The sequence below is a fragment of the Cydia amplana genome, chromosome 22 (genome assembly GCF_948474715.1).
Source record: "Cydia amplana chromosome 22, ilCydAmpl1.1, whole genome shotgun sequence".
Classification (NCBI taxonomy): domain Eukaryota; kingdom Metazoa; phylum Arthropoda; class Insecta; order Lepidoptera; family Tortricidae; genus Cydia; species Cydia amplana.
This window is the reverse complement of record NC_086090.1, coordinates 1419398-1439859: the sequence shown is the minus strand read 5'-3', so window position 1 is coordinate 1439859 and position 20462 is coordinate 1419398. Positions and strand designations below refer to the sequence as shown.

General features: G+C 40.6%; 1 protein-coding gene across 4 annotated transcripts in view; it reads right to left on the bottom strand.

Annotated features, from left to right (window-relative positions):
- LOC134658368 (voltage-dependent calcium channel type D subunit alpha-1-like) overlaps positions 1 to 20462 on the bottom strand; it is a 93711-nt gene that overhangs the window by 52680 nt on the left and 20569 nt on the right. For all 4 annotated transcript variants that reach the window (XM_063514004.1, XM_063514005.1, XM_063514006.1 and 1 more), the window contains exon 2: positions 2039 to 2231. In XM_063514004.1, coding sequence (XP_063370074.1) covers positions 2039 to 2229 — 191 coding nt within the window. In that variant the 5' untranslated portion in view covers positions 2230 to 2231. The remainder of the gene's footprint in view (positions 1 to 2038; positions 2232 to 20462) is intronic.

Sequence of the window (20462 nt, the reverse complement as noted above, 5' to 3'; positions counted from 1 at the left end):
GAACACATTCATGTCGCGGCCTGTCGCGGGCGAGGTATTCCGAATCGGGGCGGGACGGTGCGTGTCCGTTCTGTATGATAATACTATTACTTATTCTGTGGTCGTGTGTAGTACTTTTACTGAATTAAATACGGTGTTTTAAAGCACTGCTAAAAGCCCAGAAAAACATAAAGATTGGTAGTTCCATGGAGTTTGTTAATATCTCCTCTTATTTTTAATATAACCTCTAGCCCATACGTCAAACCTTGCCAAGCAAAATGAAATTTTATTTTGTCAACACAAAGTTCAAATTAGAATGGAACAGGAGACCTTTTTATAGGTCTCTGGGCGGCTAGAGAATAGGTAAGACCCTATTATTACGACGTTCAAGTCCATGTTCAGATATTTTTAAGCACATTCCCCGCTCCGAAGTATTTGACGGCGACTGTATCACTACATAGTATAAAACAAAGTCGATTCCCGCTGTCTGTCTGTCTCTATGTATGCTTAGATCTTTAAAGCTACGCAACGGATTTTGATGCAGTTTTTTTTTAATAGATAGAGTGATTCAAGAGGAAGGTTTATGTATAATTTGTTAACCCTTGCAAAGCCGGGGCGGGTAGCTAGTAGGTATAAATTTATGTCTGCAAGAACATCTGGCGAAAAAGTTTACAAACACATCCAGATTTATTTTCATTCGGAGTTACATTGACAGTTTTATCTCTCTCGTTAACGTTAAGACAAAACACTTATTTTTTAGGGTTCCGCACCCAAAGGGTGAAAACGGGACCCTATTACTAAGACTGCGCTGTCCGTCCGTCCGTCCGTCCGTCCGTCCGTCTGTCACCAGGCTGTATCTCACGAACTGTGAGATACAGCCTAGCTAGACAGTTGAAATTTTCACAGATGATGTATTTCTGTTGCCGCTATAACAACAAATACTAAAAACAGAATAAAATAAAGATGTAAGTGGGGCTCCCATACAACAAACGTGATTTTTGACCGAAGTTAAGCAACGTCGGGCGGGGTCAGTACTTGGATGGGTGACCGTTTTTTTTGCTTGTTTTGCTCTATTTTTTGTTGATGGTGCGGAACCCTCCGTGCGCGAGTACGACTCGCACTTGGCCGGTTTTTTTGCTTATTTGCGTCATATTGACGTCGAAATCCCAAAAGACCGGGATCATTATAAAAATGGCTAAAAATATCTGTGCAGTTCACTCCAAAACAACACGACGAAAATTTAGAATCGGAAATTTAAGGATGACTCACTAGAACGGTCTGGGTCCGAGCCGAGGCGTCCAACACTCACTCACTTCAGTTTTCTATAGAAAGCATCGCGTGATCATCACCCGTCACATAAAACGAAGTGTCGCCGGACACGGACCGTTCTGGCGTCAGTCATTTGTTTCACGGTGTGGTTACAGCAAAATTTCTCTAAGATAAGTAAGAAAATTAAAGAAATTACCCCGATGCCTAATGATGAATAAAGCAAAGTTATTCCACACTCTTTTAATTACACCGCATCACTACATAGTATAAAACAAAGTCGCTTCCCGCTGTCTGTCCCTATGTATGCTTAGATCTTTAAAACCACGCAACGGATTTTGATACGGTTTTTTTTATTTATTATTTATACATAGAGTGATGCAAGAAGAAAGTTTATGTATTTGTAAACCCGTGCGAAGCCGGGGCGGGTCGCTAGTGATGAATAAACCAAAGTTTTCCATACTCTTTTAATTACACCAGCATTTTTTTTAGGGTTCCGTACCCAAAGGGTAAAAAACGGGACCCTATTACTAAGACTTCGCTGTCCGTCCGTCCGTCTGTCACCAGGTTGTATCTCATGAACCGCGATAGCTAGACAGTTGAAATTTTCACAAATGATGTATCTCTGTTGCTGCGATAACAACAAATACAAAAAATAAAATAAAATAAATATTTAAGGGGGGCTCCCATACAACAAACACGATTTTTTTGGTCTATTTTTTGTTGATGGTGCGGAACCCTCCGTGCGCGAGTCCGACTCGCACTTAGCCTGTTTTTTAATTAAAAAGGATACTTCCACTCCACTATCGCATAGCACAGCCTCCTCAGCGGGTTCTTCAGGCCCAGGCACAACAGACTCCGCTTCGGTTTCTCTGGCTGAGGCTTGCCGCGCGAGCGCGCCTGCTTCTTCGGCGCCGGCGCAGTTTCATCCGCGCCCGGCGTGCCGGGGGTGGGCGGCGCGGGGGTGGCAGCCGCGTCGGCCATTGCTGTAACAAAATAGTATTTTATACAATCGTGATATAATGGAGAGCTTTTCTAAAGCTTGATTATATCACTATTGTACACAATACTTTTTCTACGAGTCAACAAAAAATACTTAAAACTAGTAGAAGAATCATGTATGTAGGTAAAAAAACCAAAAGTATACAGCTAAGATGCGCGAGCAGCCGCGATACCTTCATACTCGTACGCGACTCGGCCCCCGCGCCCCGCGCCCCCGGCCGGTTGGTCAACGACACCTTCTCGTAACTCATGAGGCCCTGGTACTTGCTCCACGCTTTCAATTGGTCAGAAGAAACGAACGTAACGATCACCAATTAAAAACTGATGATATAACCCTTTATCATAGTTGTCGGCCTAGTGTGAGATAAAGTAAAGGGCCGAGCGAAGGTCCGGCCGAGGTGTGTACTAGTATAGAGATTTTCTCGAAAAATACGTGTAAATATACAACGCAAAAACTAATAATAACCTAACAAATAAGTTCAATGCACGGCGCCGCGTGCGACGCGGCTTATTGTCGCTTTACCGGTAGGCCGGCAATGTTGTACGAAAATCTATTGCTGGTGCGCCTCGCTTATATAATTGGTATGCTGGATGAGGGGGTGGCTTATGGATGGAAATCCTATTTGATAAACAAAACTGTCAAGTTCAATTTCTGAACTACTTTTATCGCCATTCGTACAATCAACAGCAGGCGGTCTACGAGGGGTATTCAAAATATTCTCGGTATGAGAATGAAAACAAACAAGTACGAAAAGTTTGTAAGTAAGTATACTCCCCCCCTATGTTCATACACTTAAAAGATCGATCAATTATTTTTTTTAATCCCTCGTAAAAATATTTTTTATCTTTCGTGTAAAAATGCTCCTCCACTGCCGCCTTCAATGCTTCATCGTCAGAAAATTTATTTCCACGCAGATCCTTTTTAAGATTGGGGAGCAAAAAGAAGTCGCTGGGGGCTAAGTCCGGACTATACGGTGGGTGAGTAACAGTTTTAAACCCACGTTCAACAATAGCTGCCTTGGCAATATGAGCAGTATGGACGGGGGCGTTGTCATGCAGAAGCAGAATACCTTTGGTTAACTTTCCTCGCCTCTTTTCTTTAATTACATCCTTTAATTGACGTAGAATGTTAGCGTAGTACTGTCCTGTGATATTTACACCTTTTTCTTTATAATCGATTAGTAATACTCCTTCACAATCCCAAAATATCGTGGCCATGACCTTGCCAGCTGAAGGGATGACCTTCAACTTCTTGGGATGAGCTGAACCCTTAATGTGCCACTGCATGGACTCTTGTTTACTCTCTGGGTCATAATGATGAACCCAGGTTTCATCTCCAGTAACTATTCTTTGCAGCACCTCATCAGGATTTTCACCGCACAGGTCAATAAAATCGGAACAACAAGCTACACGCATGTCTTTTTGAAGCCGAGTCAGCATTCGCGGAACCCATCTTGCACTTACTTTTGACATATTAAGATGGTCATGTATAATATCATGTACGGTACCAATAGAGAGATTGGTTACTTGTGCTATAGATTTTACCTTCACTCGACCATCTTCCAATATAAGTTTTTCCACTTTATCAATATTTTCTTGTGAAGTAGCTACTACAGGCCGGCCAGGTCTAGGGTCATCTTCAATACTCTCCCTTCCGCGTTTAAACTCGCTTGACCACTTTTGAATGGTAGATAAAGAAGGAGCAGACTCACGGTAAACACAATCCATTTCCTCTTTTATGGTTTTTTGATTTTTACCCTGTTTTGTCAAGAATTTTATCACGCATCGATGTTCTAATTTAGTTAACATTGTCAATTCGCACAGGATGTTCATGTTTGTTCAGCAATTGCAGAAAAACAAAAGACTATCTCGGTTCGAATTATACTTTTTTTTAATGTCAATGAATAAACCTTAGCGGCCAGTAACGAAAGAAATTTTAGAAGAGGTCGTAAGATATCAATACCGAGAATATTTTGAACGCCCCTCGTAGCATGAGTTGCGTTCTCGCGCGCGTCTCCATACAGGTTTACAGGTTTACAGGTTTTACTTAACCTATGACTGCCACACTAGGCTACGCCTGTATTGTGTAGTCAGATTGAAAACATTACTACATTGAGTTACCTACATCCTACGCTGAAGTTTTATTTTCTAATAAGCATCTAGTACTAACTAATATGTTTAATTATGATAACAGGCTTAATCTAACAGGAACAATCACAATTTAGGTAGAGCAATAAGTTTAATATTAATTCATACTATTTTTTTTACCTATTGTATACAGCAATCATGTGAGGTGTGTTTGTGGTGTGAATGAATGTGTGTGTGTGTGTTATAAGACGTAGCGAGAGTGAAGGTTAAATTTCTATTATTAAAAGCCTACCGAGAGGTTAGACTATTGATTTTACCAATCATTTGTCTTCATTAGCTGCTCTGTTTCAATATAAGTAAGATTTTTTATCCAAGAAGTTACTATTATTTTAGCTTTGCTAGCAGTATAGTTTTTAATATCGCAATCTTTGTTTACTTTATTATATATATATGGCAAAAGGAAGTTTTGAAATCTTTTTGCAAAAGCAGTTTTTGTCCTGGGAACAGGCAGCTTAAAAACACGTTTATTATAAGAAGTTCCATATCCTGATTTGACTAATTCACGGTGCATTATCATTGTTAACCTAATGATAGCAAGCTTACGGACGCTGAGCACGTCCATGTCCCTATACACGTCTATTGTAGGGTAAAGCCTGGGTTTTTTAAGGATTACCTTAAGTAAAAATCTCTGTGCTCTTTCTAGGGTAATCATTGCCGAACTAGTTGCCCCTCCCCATACGGTGATGCAGTAAGTTAAAATTGGCTGACAAAGTGCAGTATATATCATTTTAAGTAGTCTCCTGTCAGCTGCATCTCTTAGTTCCTTCATCACATAAATTAATTTTCTTACTCTAGCAGATACTGATTCAATGTGGTTAGAAAAATTAAGTTTTTCATCTAGTGTCACGCCTAAGTATTTTATAGATGATGCTCGTTCAATTGCAATACAATTGCAAGAAGGTGTACCTTGTTTGCAGTTTATATCATGTATTCTTATTTCAGGGCGGATTGACGGCTCTGAGGCAGCAGTTTTGTGAAAACAAAGAAATTTAGTTTTCGTAGTATTGAGAGTTAGTAGATTACTTTTTAGCCAACTGTAAACCGATTCCATACCGTTCTGGGCGATCTCTAGGCATTGCGACCACGAGTCACCGTGAAATAGTATAGCATTATCATCTGCGTAGCAAATAATATCTGCGTTATGTATGGGAATATGTGTTAAGTCATTTAAATATGCTATAAAAAGAGTTGGGCCAAGGATACTCCCTTGCGGGACCCCAAAAGTTACTGGTTTTGCCTCGCTTAACGTGTTTCCAAACTTTGTACATTGACGTCTGCCAGTCAAGTAACTACTGAACCAGGTTAGGGCCACTCCTCTGATTCCAAGGTGTTCGAGTTTCTGTAGTAGTATAGGAACCGAAACTGTGTCGAATGCCTTGGACAGGTCTAGGAATACTCCAGTGCATGGATTACCCTTATCCAAGTATGTACTGACCTGTTTGGTAAAAAGAGAGACCGCATCCTCTGTAGATTTTCCTTGTCGGAATCCAAATTGCCTTTCCGAAAACAGGCATTCTGAATTTAGGAAGTTGATAAGTCGTTTGTTAACTAGCTTTTCTAGCACCTTTGAGCAACTTGACAATAGTGATATCGGCCTGTAATTACTTGCATTATCCTTGGCGCCAGATTTATAAATTGGTACTACAGCTGCCGTCTTCCAGGTTTCTGGAAAGGATCCGTGTTCTAGACTAAGATTACATATGGTTGTTAGGGGTTTGGCCACGTAGTCTTTCACGCGTTTTAGAAACTGGTTGCTTATCCCATCTATGCCTGAAGCACCACTCATTTTGAGGCTCATGATTATACTTTCAACTTCCTGGATGTTAGTTGGGGTCATAAAGAAAGACTTTGATGATGATGTGGCTATTTTAAATTTGGATGCAAGGGATGCTTCAGTTTCTCCAGAATTGGCAAGAATATTATTTGCAAGCGACTGGCCTACGGTCGAAAAATAGTCATTTATGTAATTCAATGATTCAGGTAAGGTCGATTTTATGGTGGTATAGCCAGGGGTTCCATTATCTTTCGGGGTTTGTATTATTTGCTTTATAGTTTTCCACAGTTGCTTTGGATGGTTTCGATTTTCAGTAAGCTGTTTATGCTCATACTCGACTTTAAGTTTCCGGATAAGGGTTCTATAAAAGTTCCTATAGCGAGTGAAAATTAGTTTAGCATTAAGGTCATTAGGGTTTTTACGGCTTATCAAATGCAATCGGTCCTTATGTTTAGAGCACCTAATTAACCCTGGAGTTATCCATGGCTTAATATTAAACTTGGAGCGACTGACAGCCTTTTTTGATGAATTATTGTGGATAATTGTTGTCAAAGCTTTAGTAAAGATATCTGCAGCTTCAGTGGGAGAGGAACTATTGGTGACAGTATCCCAGTTAGCTTGCCCTAATTCATTATAAATAGCATCATAATCTACTTTGTAAATATACCTTTCTTTTGGGACTGATTTGGATTTACCTGACAGGCAGAGTATTACCATATCATGATCAGTTATGTCTGCTTCACAAATTACTGCTTTATAGGATTGCTTTGATCTTACTAGGTAATGATCCAGGCATGCTTCATTTCTTGTGGGCTTGTCAACTGCAGATTTGAGACCTAGGCTAGCCATTAGACATAAGTAATCAGAGGACTGGGGTGTTACCTTCATAATATCTATATTTATGTCCCCTGTAATAATAAGATCCAGACCACAATCTGTACCGTTTATAAAGGATTCTAGTGAATTTAAGAACGGGTCAATATTATTCGCTGACGGAGAGCGATAGATTCCTAGAAGTGAGAAACATTTAGGAATATCAATATATAGGCAATTTGCATCTTGAATTTTTGGCTCACTTACTTGAACATTCCAAGTATCTTTTACATACACCACGACTCCACTAGCCTGGTTTCCTAGATTTTCAGTTTGGTAGGAGTTGTAGCCGTCAATTTGTTTGATCACTGAGCCTTCCTTCAGCCAACATTCGGTCAGTACTATAAAATCAAACATTGTATTAAAGCGTTTTAAAGTGACTAAAAAACTAGAGATGTTATGTTGCAGGCTTCGAATATTAAAAGTTATAATCTTGATGTTGTGTATTTGGCTAAGATAATATTGGCATAGCTCTGGAGTCCCTACCGTGTGGCAGTTCACCATGTAAGTTTCGTCAATATCCTCCCCCGGGTCTAGGTCGGTGGTGGAGGTTGCATGAACGGAGCATCACTAAGCCGCAAGGTAGGGAGGAGTCCAGATTCAAATTTTATACTGGATAAGTGTCGGTGAGTAGTGTTTTTTTGTGTAAGACATGTGTTAGCATGTATCCATAATATTTGTGACTGTTTGAAACGCTGAATACAACTTAATGTTATACTAGTTACATTTTTATTAAAAATACGACAATAGCAAATATACCAAAATCTACTATATATTTTTAAATTATATTGAAATACACTTAAGAGACATAAGATACACATATATAAGATAGTACACGGTATCCTTACAGTTAGGGAACTATTACTCCTCAGGAAAATCTTTAGAAGCAGACCCAAGCTGGTGTTCAGTTCCAAAAACGCGGTCAATACAGTCTTGATTAATAATATTGATGGCGTCTGCTCCATCTCGCTTTCGTGCATAGATAAATCCGCCTCGTGTCCAACAATATTTGAAATTTGCCTGGGCCGCCCGCTCCCTGGCGATTCGAAATAACTGGCGGTTTTCGCGAGTTAGCCGTTCATTGATGTATATTTTCTGTGGGGTACCTTCAGTGATAATATCTGTAGTATCCAAATTTCGTCGGATTTTAGATTTCGCTATAAAGTCATCACGGACCTTCCTGCGGGCAAAGCGTACAATTACAGGTCGTGGTAATTGACTGAACTCATTGCTAGATTGTTTCCTCTTGTGGCCTGCTCTTGAAACGTAGTCTATGTCGACGTCCGATACACTGGCACCAATCTTCGTGGCTATGGCCATCATAGTATGATGTAGATTTTCATTTTTAATTTCTGGGCATCCTATGATTTCTACATCGTTTCTTAAAGCTAATTGTGCTTGAATGTTGTACTTGTTTTCAAGGTCCTGTAACGTAGCTTTAATTCGCACATTTTGGGATTGCTGGTCTTCCAAAGCCTGCAGCCGACGTTCCGTATCTGTAAGCTTGCCGGTTATCTCGTCCATTCGGGTCTGGCACTTGGCCAGGGAGTCTAGTGCAGAAGTTATTTGGCTTTTCAGATCTGACATGTCACAGCGTAACAGTTTAATCTCCGATGTAAGCTCGGCGAGATCACCGAGATCTCTCTTAGGTGTCTGTGGCTTTGGCGGTTCAGCCGCCGGTTTTGACGGCTCGGGCCCCGACCCCGGTTTAGACTGTGAGGTTTTATTTTTATTACGTATAGTGACATTACTATCAGATTGCAGGGTACGAACCGGGGTGGAGGTGTTATCGCCACCTCTTTTTGACAAGGCTTTGCAATCTGGGCATGACCAGACGTTTTTTTCTGCCATTGATAGTTTAATTGGAATACACAGGTTGCAGAAGACTTTTTGACATCCTCCTGACTTACATAACATCATAGCTTTGATGTCCGCTATTTCTTCATCGCATCCAGAACAAATCTTCGTATTGGTATTTGGTGACATTGTTATTTTGATTGTTCAACTGTCACTGCGAGTTTGGTGAGGTTAGAATTAGAACACAGAACTTTCACTGTAGTCAATATCGAAGCAGGTATTTTTATTTGTCCACACTTGTGTTGTGTATTTAAGCTGAACTAAACACTTTTAGCGCGATATAGGATTCAAAAACCCATCTTTTGTATTATATTTGTAAGTATTACGCGGGAGCTGTTGTTGTCGTGGCCAGTGTTGCCCTATCATATATTGCCCTGTCATATATACATCTTATATACATATATATACATCTTGCGCGACTTCAAATATGGAGTCACGCGCGAGAAAGCAACTCATGCTAGACCGCCAGATGTTGCTAAGTGGACGAGATCAAGATTACCTTGACACGCTCTTATTCTCTTAACAATAAAGTCGCGTCAAGATCATTTTGAATACCTCGCCAGCTTAGCAACTTCTGCTGCTGACTGTATATCGAAAAGTGTCATTATAATTTCCTTATTGCATCAATTATTATTGATTCGACAATGTCGTCCGTCGCCAGCATTCCGAATTCAAATCGGTTCATGTTTACATTAACGGCCCCATAAAGAGGCCGTAGCCTTACCACGAGTCGCTGGAGACTGCTTAAACTCAAAAAAAAACAAATATTTCTTTAATAATAATTATATGTCACAAATTATAAGCATATCATTATTTAGTTCCGTGTCAAACTCGTGGTAAAAGTGACTTTACTATGCCTTGTATTCGGGTCGGCTAATAATCTCTACTATCCTGACTGCAAACTAGGGATGGGCGAAATGTGTCAGTAGAAAGAAAAGAGTGATATATATCTTTCTGTCACTGGGATATGTATCACTCTTTTATATCTTTATATCCGCAGTTGTCTCGCTCGCAACTGTATCGGCACTTGCTGTGAGAGAGAGAGAGAGAGAGTAGTAGTAGTAGTAGCGAGCGAGAAAGACTATACTTACTGTATCTACTTCTCGCGGAATATATAGCGCATGACGCGTCCGAACTCGCCCGAACGACCGCTGTCGCTCGTTCGTGTTACTTCGGTCAACGCGCGACCGAGACATCGCTTATCGCTTTAGTAAATTGTTGCTGAGGGAGTGAGAGCTGTACGGATATACTGATACATTCGGATTCGTAAAGACAAGAAGAGTGATTCATGAAAAGAGAAAGATATATATATATCTTTTTTATCTATCACTCCTGAGTTACCCATCTCTACTGCAAACCCTACACTCCTGTCCTATCTACTGGGTGCTCCGGTGTCTCGGGCAGGCTGAGGGTGCTTACGACGGGGTGGCGGGGGTTACTGCTCAATGAGCTGGTTTGTACGCGTACACTAGCGTTCAAAAGTGCATGGACATGTTTCAACTGTTAACTATTAAGGCATTACGGTCGACATCTATCCATGCACTTTTTGAACGCCACTGTACTTGTTTGACTTAGCATCTGAGGCTTAGCCTATGTGATGTGACGCTGACATAGTGCATCGACTCGCTGCCGCTTAGGCTGAAAATCACCAGAGTCCTGCGAGCTCCCAGTGCTATTTTGTCTCAACTTCGCCTCCAGTTTCAGTTTCATTTATTTTGTTAAACATAGCTAACATATATGAAAGGTGGTAGATACATTAATTTATATATTTGATCTCTATGTTTTACCCACTATGCAGGTGTACAAAATTGTCTCGTGCGGTTATCAAATAAACGCATGCTTATGTCTAAAAAAATCTACCTACCTGAAAGCATAGTCATACATTAATATTAATACTACTACAAATTTCACTTAAAATACAAGTTACAAACTGAAATTTCCCTCTCGTAGTCACTTCTTCCTAGTCCTTGCTGCAGGATCTGCTGGCTGGAGCTACCCCCAAGTATCAGTATCGGTATCAGTCTCAAACTCGTGGTAAAAGTCAGGGTAAAAGTACAGTGTGAACGACATGAGAGTGAGTTTACGCAGTTGCTAGCTTAAACGTCTTAACAAACTCATGGTAGAGGTGCAGTCCATAAATTGAGACATAAATGTATTATTATCGAGCGCTAATGTAGGCGAGACATAACAAGTAATGGCGGCAAGCTTTGGATTACTGGCCTGTCTCGTTAAATTATTGTTTTGGCTATTAAAATGAAGAGAACTATGTTTTTGTCAACAATATATACTTTGGCACCTTTGTTATGTTCTTCTTTCCATTACCCAAAGGTTGTCTGAGAGAAATATTTAGCGATAAGACCACCTGTTGTTTAATCTCATGTTCATTTCGTCTCTATCTGATTAAAAAAAAATTAACACATTTTTAATGGAGATCACTTGGACGCATTCTACCCCAAATCGTGGGAAAATGCCGATGACAGGGTCGAGTGGGACACCCAGCAGTGGGACACCAAATAGGCTAATAAAAAAATATCACATTTTTTATCTTGATGGAACCAAGAGAGTAAAAGGAAAGTTCTTCTACGTAGAAGGACATTAGGTTTATTTTTAGTATTATAAGTTAATATAGTATCTTTAAGTAGGTATTTATCTCCTAACTGTTTATTTTAGAAGTGTTTATTTTGCCCTATAGTTTATTATACCCCACCATATAGTAAGACAAGAGTGCTCACTCCATACATCAGTTACACTATTAATTTCAGTGTCTACATCTAGCATCGAGTAGCGGAACTATCAGTACTGCTACTTGACAATAGATGTAGCAGTACTGATAGTTCCGCTACTCAATGCTAGATGCTAATAGTCTTTTTGGTACTAAAACTGATGTATGGAGTGAGCAATTTATGTATTTTTTTCTCTATGACCCCACCTAACCTTATTAAATAAGTACATAGGTACGTAGTAATTATGTTAAAAGCAATTTCAAAAGACTCACACCCACTTTTATTTGTGAAGTTGTGTGTGTTTTATGTGTGAAGTTTCGAAGCTGTAAAAAAGGTCAAATGTTTTATTGCGAGTGTTAAGTTCAAAGGATTAGAATAACTATAGTCATAATGACCGCGTGTGTCTGTGGACACTAAAATAGACACGTGCCATGTGTTTGTAGGCGGAAGTTTAATAATATAAACTTGTAGATTTAGTTCAGTGGGCACTATAATAAGGATAAATTTAGGTGAATAGTTAGTAGATAAAGATATTTTATTGAGTTAATAAAGGCGCTTAAACTACTTACAAAACTTACATTGTTTTATGGTACAAAACCAACAAGCAAGTGTCATCTCATCTGACCCCCGTACTAGTGTGAACTGTATCACCGCCCTTACATTTTGTTTACAACACGTAGGCACCAATCCATTTATTTTATGCTTAATAATTATAATTATATTTGTATACATACGTAATATTTAACATGACGACAAGGTGAACAAAAGATGAATATTGAGCAATTTCTTAACATCTGGACTGCGGTTGGGAGAAACGCGCCGAGATGAGACCCGAATGGCGTCACGACATTAAAGTCGGAACTTCAAAACATGACGACGACTGGCTTGAAAGCCTGAAGCAGAAAAGTCTTCGTCGTGCTCTACCACCTCCAGCGGACTCGCGTTTTGTGTGCGATCGATGTGGCAAGAAATGCCGCGCGGCTATAGGACTCTATAGCCATCGACGGCGTTGCGTAACCCCGTAAACCCACAAGCGCCGCAACAAACATCTACAACAGATGCTGTGGCCAATGATGATGATGATGGACTGCGGCCGTTTGCGGGCCGTATTAGAATTAATAGTATGACTTAATGACTCTAACTCTCGGCTCTAACTTATTTGTTTTAAGTTAAGTACCTATTTATTCTTCAGTTGAGACATATCATGAACATCGAATAATCCATAAGAGGTGACGTTAGCTTTTGAACTTATTTTTTCGCTATTTAACTGTCAACGACAAATCTTCTGCCTTTAAATGTGTCCTATATTCTATTCGCGTCACAGAATCTTGCGCACCTGCCCTCCGATTCAGAATACATTTTATCTGCAACGCATCCAGTATACCTTGACCCCAATATTGGAGGCATGAAAGCGTTAAAAGAGGTCAGGATTAAAATGGATTTTTGAAGCGTATTAGTTAGCTTTGAATGAAATCGTCTCATGCTAATCGCTCGTCGTGTGTATTTTTACTTTGAGTTAGTATCGTTAGTAAGCTATAAGTATTTATATTATATGTAAGGAGATTTTTCTGCCCGTGGGAGGAAAATGCGATTTTTGCACATCGTTTAATAGTACATTGTGTAACGTTGGTAAGGAAGATTTTGCAGGCGAGGTGCATGAAATAAAATCTTTTTCGAGCAAGTGTGATGTAAACAAAATTTAATAGTGGGTTCTGTATCAGACTGACGTACAAGGTGGAGGAAAGTTCGCCATCAGATATATCGGAGCGGCTAAGGCGCTCACAAATATCTGAACACGCCTCCATTGTGAAGGCGTTAGAATGCGTGTTCAGATATTGTGAACACCTTGGCCGCTCCGATATATCTGATGGCGACTGTACGTATGTATGTTAATGGATTTTATCTACAGTGTAGATTCTAGACATAGCGTTCAAAACCCGCAAACTACTAAGGAATTTTTTATGTGAGAGGTGCCGTTTGAATCCTTTCAGATGATTGAAATATTTTTTTAAATAAACAAGCAATAAACACTAAACAATTCTAAACAAGCCTCAATGTGAAGGCTAGCCACACTTACCCGTATGCCACACATAAATACCCATAAATAATCTTAATAAGAGTTCATGGACAGTTAGCTCAAGTACTACCTTAAGACGGTGCTTAACTGTTGTAACGTTTATGCTTATTGTTCGAAATATTATGTTATATTCTATATTTATCTTATCGAGGCAGAGGCAGACCGAGAAAGAGATGGCGGGACGACTTGGATGCATTCCATCGGGATTGGCGGGATCTTGCTCAGCACAGGGAGGATTGGAAAAGGAGAGTGGAGGCCTTTGCCCAGCAGTGGGACACACACATGGGCAAAAAAAAAAAATCTTATGTTTGTGTGCAACTTAGATATTATTCATTATGGTTTTAAAATATTGTCACGCCCTAGTAGGGTCCATGTATGTCACAGACAAGACATCCTCTAGACTGAGCTTAGTAGCGCTAGCCCCTCTGCCACAAATATACGGTAGTTTTACTCCATCTTCGAGTCAAAGTGTCTTTGTGTGACGTCCGTGTCTTTGAACGGACCAATCACGGCACGGGACTCGCTCGCCTCGTCCCCCGCACTCCAGTATTTTTGGCAGCATCGGTTTCATGAAATAATTGCTCTTAACCCCGTCTAGAGGATTCCTAGTCTATGATGTATGTACTGACTAAAATAAAAAAGCATGTTATAATACCATGGCTGCAATAAACGATTATGATTATTTTAACTATATACGGTACTGAGTGAATTATCCATTAATGCTGTAAAAAACTTAATCTTAAAGCGATTTCAGTTTATTTATAAGGATCGCATTCCAACCGACATTATATAATAACATTCACCCTCCCTTTGATCAAGTGATATATACCTACTCCTAGCACAGTTCATTCGCAATGTAAATAAAGCTGTAAAAATATATATGTAAATAAACCATATTCCTTTCCACGCAACCTATATAGTTACATCCGCAGTTTTTTCATGTGAGTACCTACGCATTACGTGATAACACAGAGATATACATGAAATAGACGCCACATGTGGCAATGAGATGAGTTAGGTACTCTTCTTTAGTCTGTTACCTCAAAACGTCTTCGGCTTATCATCATCATCATGTTTCTCGCATTGTCCTGACTTTTTGCCACGGCAAAGTTGGTTTAGTTTAGTTAAATTACTTCTTATCCCCAGATTTAAGCCCCAGGCGTAGGCATTAGTAGTTGCGAAAGCGACTGCAATCAGACCTTCCAACTTCCAACCCAGAGGGGAATATCAAATGATATTCGTCTTATACAAATTCGAAGGTGATTTTTTTATCGATTCAGTTTTTAGATTTCTTCAAAATGGCGGAGCAATGGCTAGTTGCGGGGTCTTGCTGCGTAGACCTAATTATGTATAATTATTGTCATCAGCTCGCATCGTATAGAGTCTAAAAACACTATGAAGAGTCTAAACATAGACTATGCCAGGACAAAGCGTGGAAGTCTCACCATCGTCATGATCAATGTCTGCGCAGAATTTGCTTAGTTAGACTGAACTACTTGTATTACGGCGGATAGCGGCGCGGCGGGGTGCCCCCACAGGGGAACAAGGCCATGCTGGTAATGAATAGACGGTACAGTCAAGGAATTTAATTTCAGTACCATTACGTACCTTCTCACAGTGACAATGTACGAAACGGTACGGAAATTATATTATTTGACTGTCTATTCATTACCAGTATCTGGCCTTGTTCCCCTATGGAGGCACCCCGCCGCGCCGCTATCGCTGCTCGTGTTTTCAGACTGGATTATATGCTTTACATTATAAACACACTTACGGCCCGATTCGAGCAATGCCTATAAGAAGTCACAGCGATACGATACCGATCTGTCAGTGTCATAAGTGACAGATCGGTATCGTATCGCTCTGACTATACTTATAATTATTTTTCAAAACGGGCCGTTAGCGACAACGATTTTACTTATAATTTTATTGATCAAGCATGAAGCGCGAGCAAAGCTTTTCCGTTGCGACTTCAGTAAAATAGCTTTCTCATGTCCGCCTCTTTGCAACGACAAAATGTGGAAGTGTCACCATAAATACGCGTTCATGTGACATATTTAGGACATATTAGCCCGACCCTAAACCAACACCAAGCCAAAGCTACGTTTCTATTTAAAGTTTCATTATATAGGCACTAATAGTCTGTAGGGGTCCCCATAAACTATAGCTAATTAACTTTCTAAGTGTGCGGCCTCAGTGGCGAACGACCAGCGGCGCGTTTAGCGGGGCGTGCAGCGTCGAGCGTCCAAGGGATTTGGGTAGCGTACACTGAGGCTGCTCGCGTAAGTTTGTATTTATTTAACTAGCTTGGGATGACTGAGGATCTGTCCAATATCTTGGTCCAATGTGTCCATAATTTCCGTCTCACATTTTGCTTCATGAGAGAGTGAGACGCAGTGTATATTGGACAGGTGAAATACCACCCTCAGTCATGCCTCCTGACGACTGGATTGCGAAATTTGCTAGCTTAAATTTCAACTGCGGGACTTAATCACGTAAGACTTGTGTCAAATTGACAAAGAGTCGATGTTTGATTTCGTATTTCATTACGTTTTAGAAGTTAAGTATATTGAAAAGGTACAGAAGATCCCGTGGGAGTGTCGAAAGTTATTCAAGGAAAACTAGATTTCTATAGCTCTAATGATCTTTATGTCTAGGTACAAAATGTAGAGGATAAAATTTGTGACAAGTTATATCCAATACATTTTTTCATACGCCTAATAGTTTTTAAGATAGAGGGCGCAGAACGCACCCTCAACTTATTATCTCTAATTCCTAGGTGAAACCCTTAATTTGGGTGGGTTAAATTAACTTAACAACCTCTGGCGGCTGATGGCCTACTAACAAAGAAAATGAATCAATGTTATTAGAAAATAGAGTTTTTTTTATAGAACAAAACAAAAGCAACTCTGTTCCATTTACTAAAGGTTTAAATTTCATTGGAGGTAATTTGTACTAGTATTAGAAAATTGATAATTGAACCCCAAGATGTTAAACATGGATCCAATCCGGACGCTGTTCGCCGCCACTCGAGCCACTCATTTTGCGCCCTAAGGCTTTAATAGTTCATTTAAGCGTGCCAGCAAAGCAGGTAAACAGATTTAATTACTTAATAATTAACTAAAATTCGCATTTTTCTTCATTAACCGACTGAACAGTTTTAAGGAGGTTCTCAATTCTTCGGGATTTATTCTCGAGGAAGTTTAATTTCAAGTTAAATGTTTTATTCATAAAATATACATTTTAAACGTTGAATTTGTAACACTTCGTAGTATGGGGTTCTTCAAAGACAGGTTTTTAAAGGGTCGGCAACCGTTTGGTACGTTGACCGCTTACCATCAGGCCATGTGTTTGTTTGCCACCGACGTGGTATAAAACAAATGTTCCTCAATTTCTCAAAGGGCTGGCTCGAGTTGAAAGCGCTCACAGCAGAGTCCGCTTACTATCAGGCGGGCTGGACGCTTGTTTGCCATAGTAATATTAAAATGTATTTAGAGATCTGCCTAACCTTTCTCATATACCTAGACTAGTCACGGTCAGGCGTGGCTCACTAGTACATGCGGCCCACACCAATTATGGTGTCTAGCCATATAGTTGCCACGCACCGCTACGGAACGGACGCCTGCACGCGCTTGCGCCACCTAGCGGTCATATCTGTCGTAATCACGTCGTAATAGACGCGTTTTGTTAGAGAGCGAATCTTCTGTACCTAGTACTATTTATTATTTATTCTGTGACACGGTTAATTATAGGTATAGCTATTGGTAACATCGCGTGCCAAATGTCATTGACACCCGTTTCATAATAGTAAGAGTTCCATCCAATTAGTGTTTTAGGGAGTAGAACCCTTACAAGTTTCACCAGTGTGGCTACCACAAGTTTGGCACTGACATAAACGAATTGAACTTAACTTACTTTCTATGCATCTCGCTCGTACTGACATATTAGTCCGAGCGAGATGTAGGGCAAACCTTGGCTTATCGGTGATACTTGGTAATTCGATGATACTCCGTTATAATCTTACATAGTTCTCACCATGAGGAAATGCGAGCTATAAATTCGTTGACAGCTGTCAGTTTTGATGCCTGCAATCGGATTGGCAGCGATTTAATTGCTTACATTTCAGCATTGTAAGCTGAGCGAAAGATAACAACGCATTATCACCGAATTACCAAGTATCACCTATTAAGCCAGGATTTGCCTAGAAAGTAAATTACTTAGACGTTCGCGTATATGTTAGTGTTGGCACTATAATACTTACTTTACTCTTTGGTTGACACTGTCAGTGACTCATGGTACGGGTACAGTTGTATTTCGCATGCCGAGCAAAAAGAAAACCGAAAAACCTGTATTTTGTGAACCACCTACAGACAATACAGAACCTAGCCTCACTTTCAACAACTCAGCTATTTTTACCACTCAAATAAAGATAAAATACAGTCCATTATTTACTTGTATTAAAATTAGCTCTCTCGAGCTCATACAACGCACTGACAGACAAACGGCAGACATTTTTATATACAACTAAAGCTGTAACAGTTCAAACGATTTTATCAAGGCCAATTATTCCAATAGGTGATCGGGCGATATCATATCAATATTGGCTACGTGCGCGAAAGCGGCGCCTGCCTGGCTGCTGGACAATCTGGACATATAGTTATTTGACAGTTGACAGATGTATAGTTTGTCAAAGGACTGTCTCATTTCAAACATAGACAGAGACAATCATACTATCTTTGTCTTACACTAGTACTAGCACCCAAAAGAAAAGGATGAGTATAGTTTTTTTTGTTCTTATTTACTGACAAATTGGTTTGACCAACTATAATTAATAATATGAAGATGTAAGTCAACAAAAGTTGACATTAAGTTGACTGTACCTTGTTCCAAGCCTTCAAATTGGAGATGGCGACATTCGTTTCATACTGGCAACACCACAGTTCCGATGACGTCAGGCGCAATACCGGCTTTTATAACGGGTTTTCCATGTTTTTTCGAATCCAGCTGGCGGGCTGCGCGCCAATGCTCAGATCATTGGCGATTTGTTTCTGGCAGAGGAAACACCTATAAGTTTAGAAAAATTTCGAAGTAATTTTCTAAACAATTTCAGTTCCATTATGGAGAGTTCAAAACCTAATAATGTTCAACATGATCCAGGTGCATCGGGTTTAACTGAGCATGAACGCATGACCAGGTTAGAGGATGTAGTGTCCAATTTGGCCCACGAGGTAAGGTCTTTACGTGACAATTTTTCTTCTCGTTTGCGGGAATACTCCAGTGATTCGGACGTGCTATCAATTGTCGCGCCTGAAGATCTGGAGGTTCCAGAGGCTCCTCCGGTGCCTGTCCCGGGGCCTGCAAAGGATATTAATTTCAAACTTGAGACTACCCTCAAGTCGTCGGGCGCGATAACCTCAAAGGAGCATGCTGATATTTTGGACAAGTTGCAGCATTTCAATTCGAACGACTGGTCGCAGGTACGGTACATAGATGCTCAGAATACGTACGTGTCATCACCTGGCTTTACTGATTTGGAGAGTAATGACATGATAAAGTCTTTTGATCGTAACCGTGCCCTCGCCGTTACAGAAAAGACTCTAGCCGCTGTGTCTCATGCTCTCATTATACAAAATGAGAAATTGAAAGCTGGCTTTGAAACTTTCGTGTCTTGGATAAGTTCGCAAGGTGATTGCACGGTTGAGGCGGTAGCAGACAAAATCAACGAGGTGTTCTCGGAAGGTGACTATTCTCGCATTCACTTGGACCTCTTGCAGATGGTCTGTGGCCGTCGCGCAGACATTATCCAGCAACGGAGAGATGGAGTATTGCACTTCGTCAAAGATCGCTACATGAAGGAATCTTTTCGGAAGATCCCTCCAACACAGGAGCACCTCTTCGATGACAAGCGGTTTTCTGACTGTATAACGAAGAATGGCGGAATTGACAAGGTATTTTTCTGTCCACGCACTCCTGCGCAGGGAGTTGCTAGCAAACGAGCTCCTGCGCAAGGAGTCTCACAGCCGGAGCAGAACAAGAAGGCTGCGGACTATTCTAGTTTCCGCGTGTATCCAGGCCTTCTGCTGCTCCCGCCCAGGCTCCTCAGGACAGAAAGCGAAAAGCCGGGCCATTTCGATCCAATCAGCGAAGCGACAAATATTACAGGAACAGGCAAGGTAAGCGATCTCGCAGGCGCTACGACTGACTATCTCAGCTTCAAAGCGGGTCAACTGGAGCTTTTTATAAACCAATGGAAAGCCATGGGGGCTCCAGACTACATAATCAAGATTTTGTCTGGGTACCGGATACCCTTTGTCAAAAAACCGCCTCTAGTTCACCCCTCCAGACTTTCATCAAAATTTTCCACGAAGGAAAGTCCGGAAATGATCGTTCAAATGAAAAGCTTGATGGAACAGGGTGTGCTAGAGCCGGCTTCGTTGACCCCAAGTTTTGTATCGAACATGTTTTTGGTTCCGAAAAAAGGTGGGAGCGTACGCCCAGTCTTCAACCTAAGACAACTAAACAAGTACGTATATGTGGCCAAATTTCACCTCATCAATATGTACAAGGTCCCAGACTTTCTTCAACCACGAGATTGGCTCGTCAAGCTCGATCTCCACAACGCATACTTCCATATTCCGGTCACGGCATCACACCGGAGATTCCTGAGGGTAATGTTTCAGCACCGGCTTTGGCAGGTGACCTCCTTGCCATTCGGCCTCGCATCATCTCCGAGGACATTTGCTCTAGTCACCAATTGGATTGC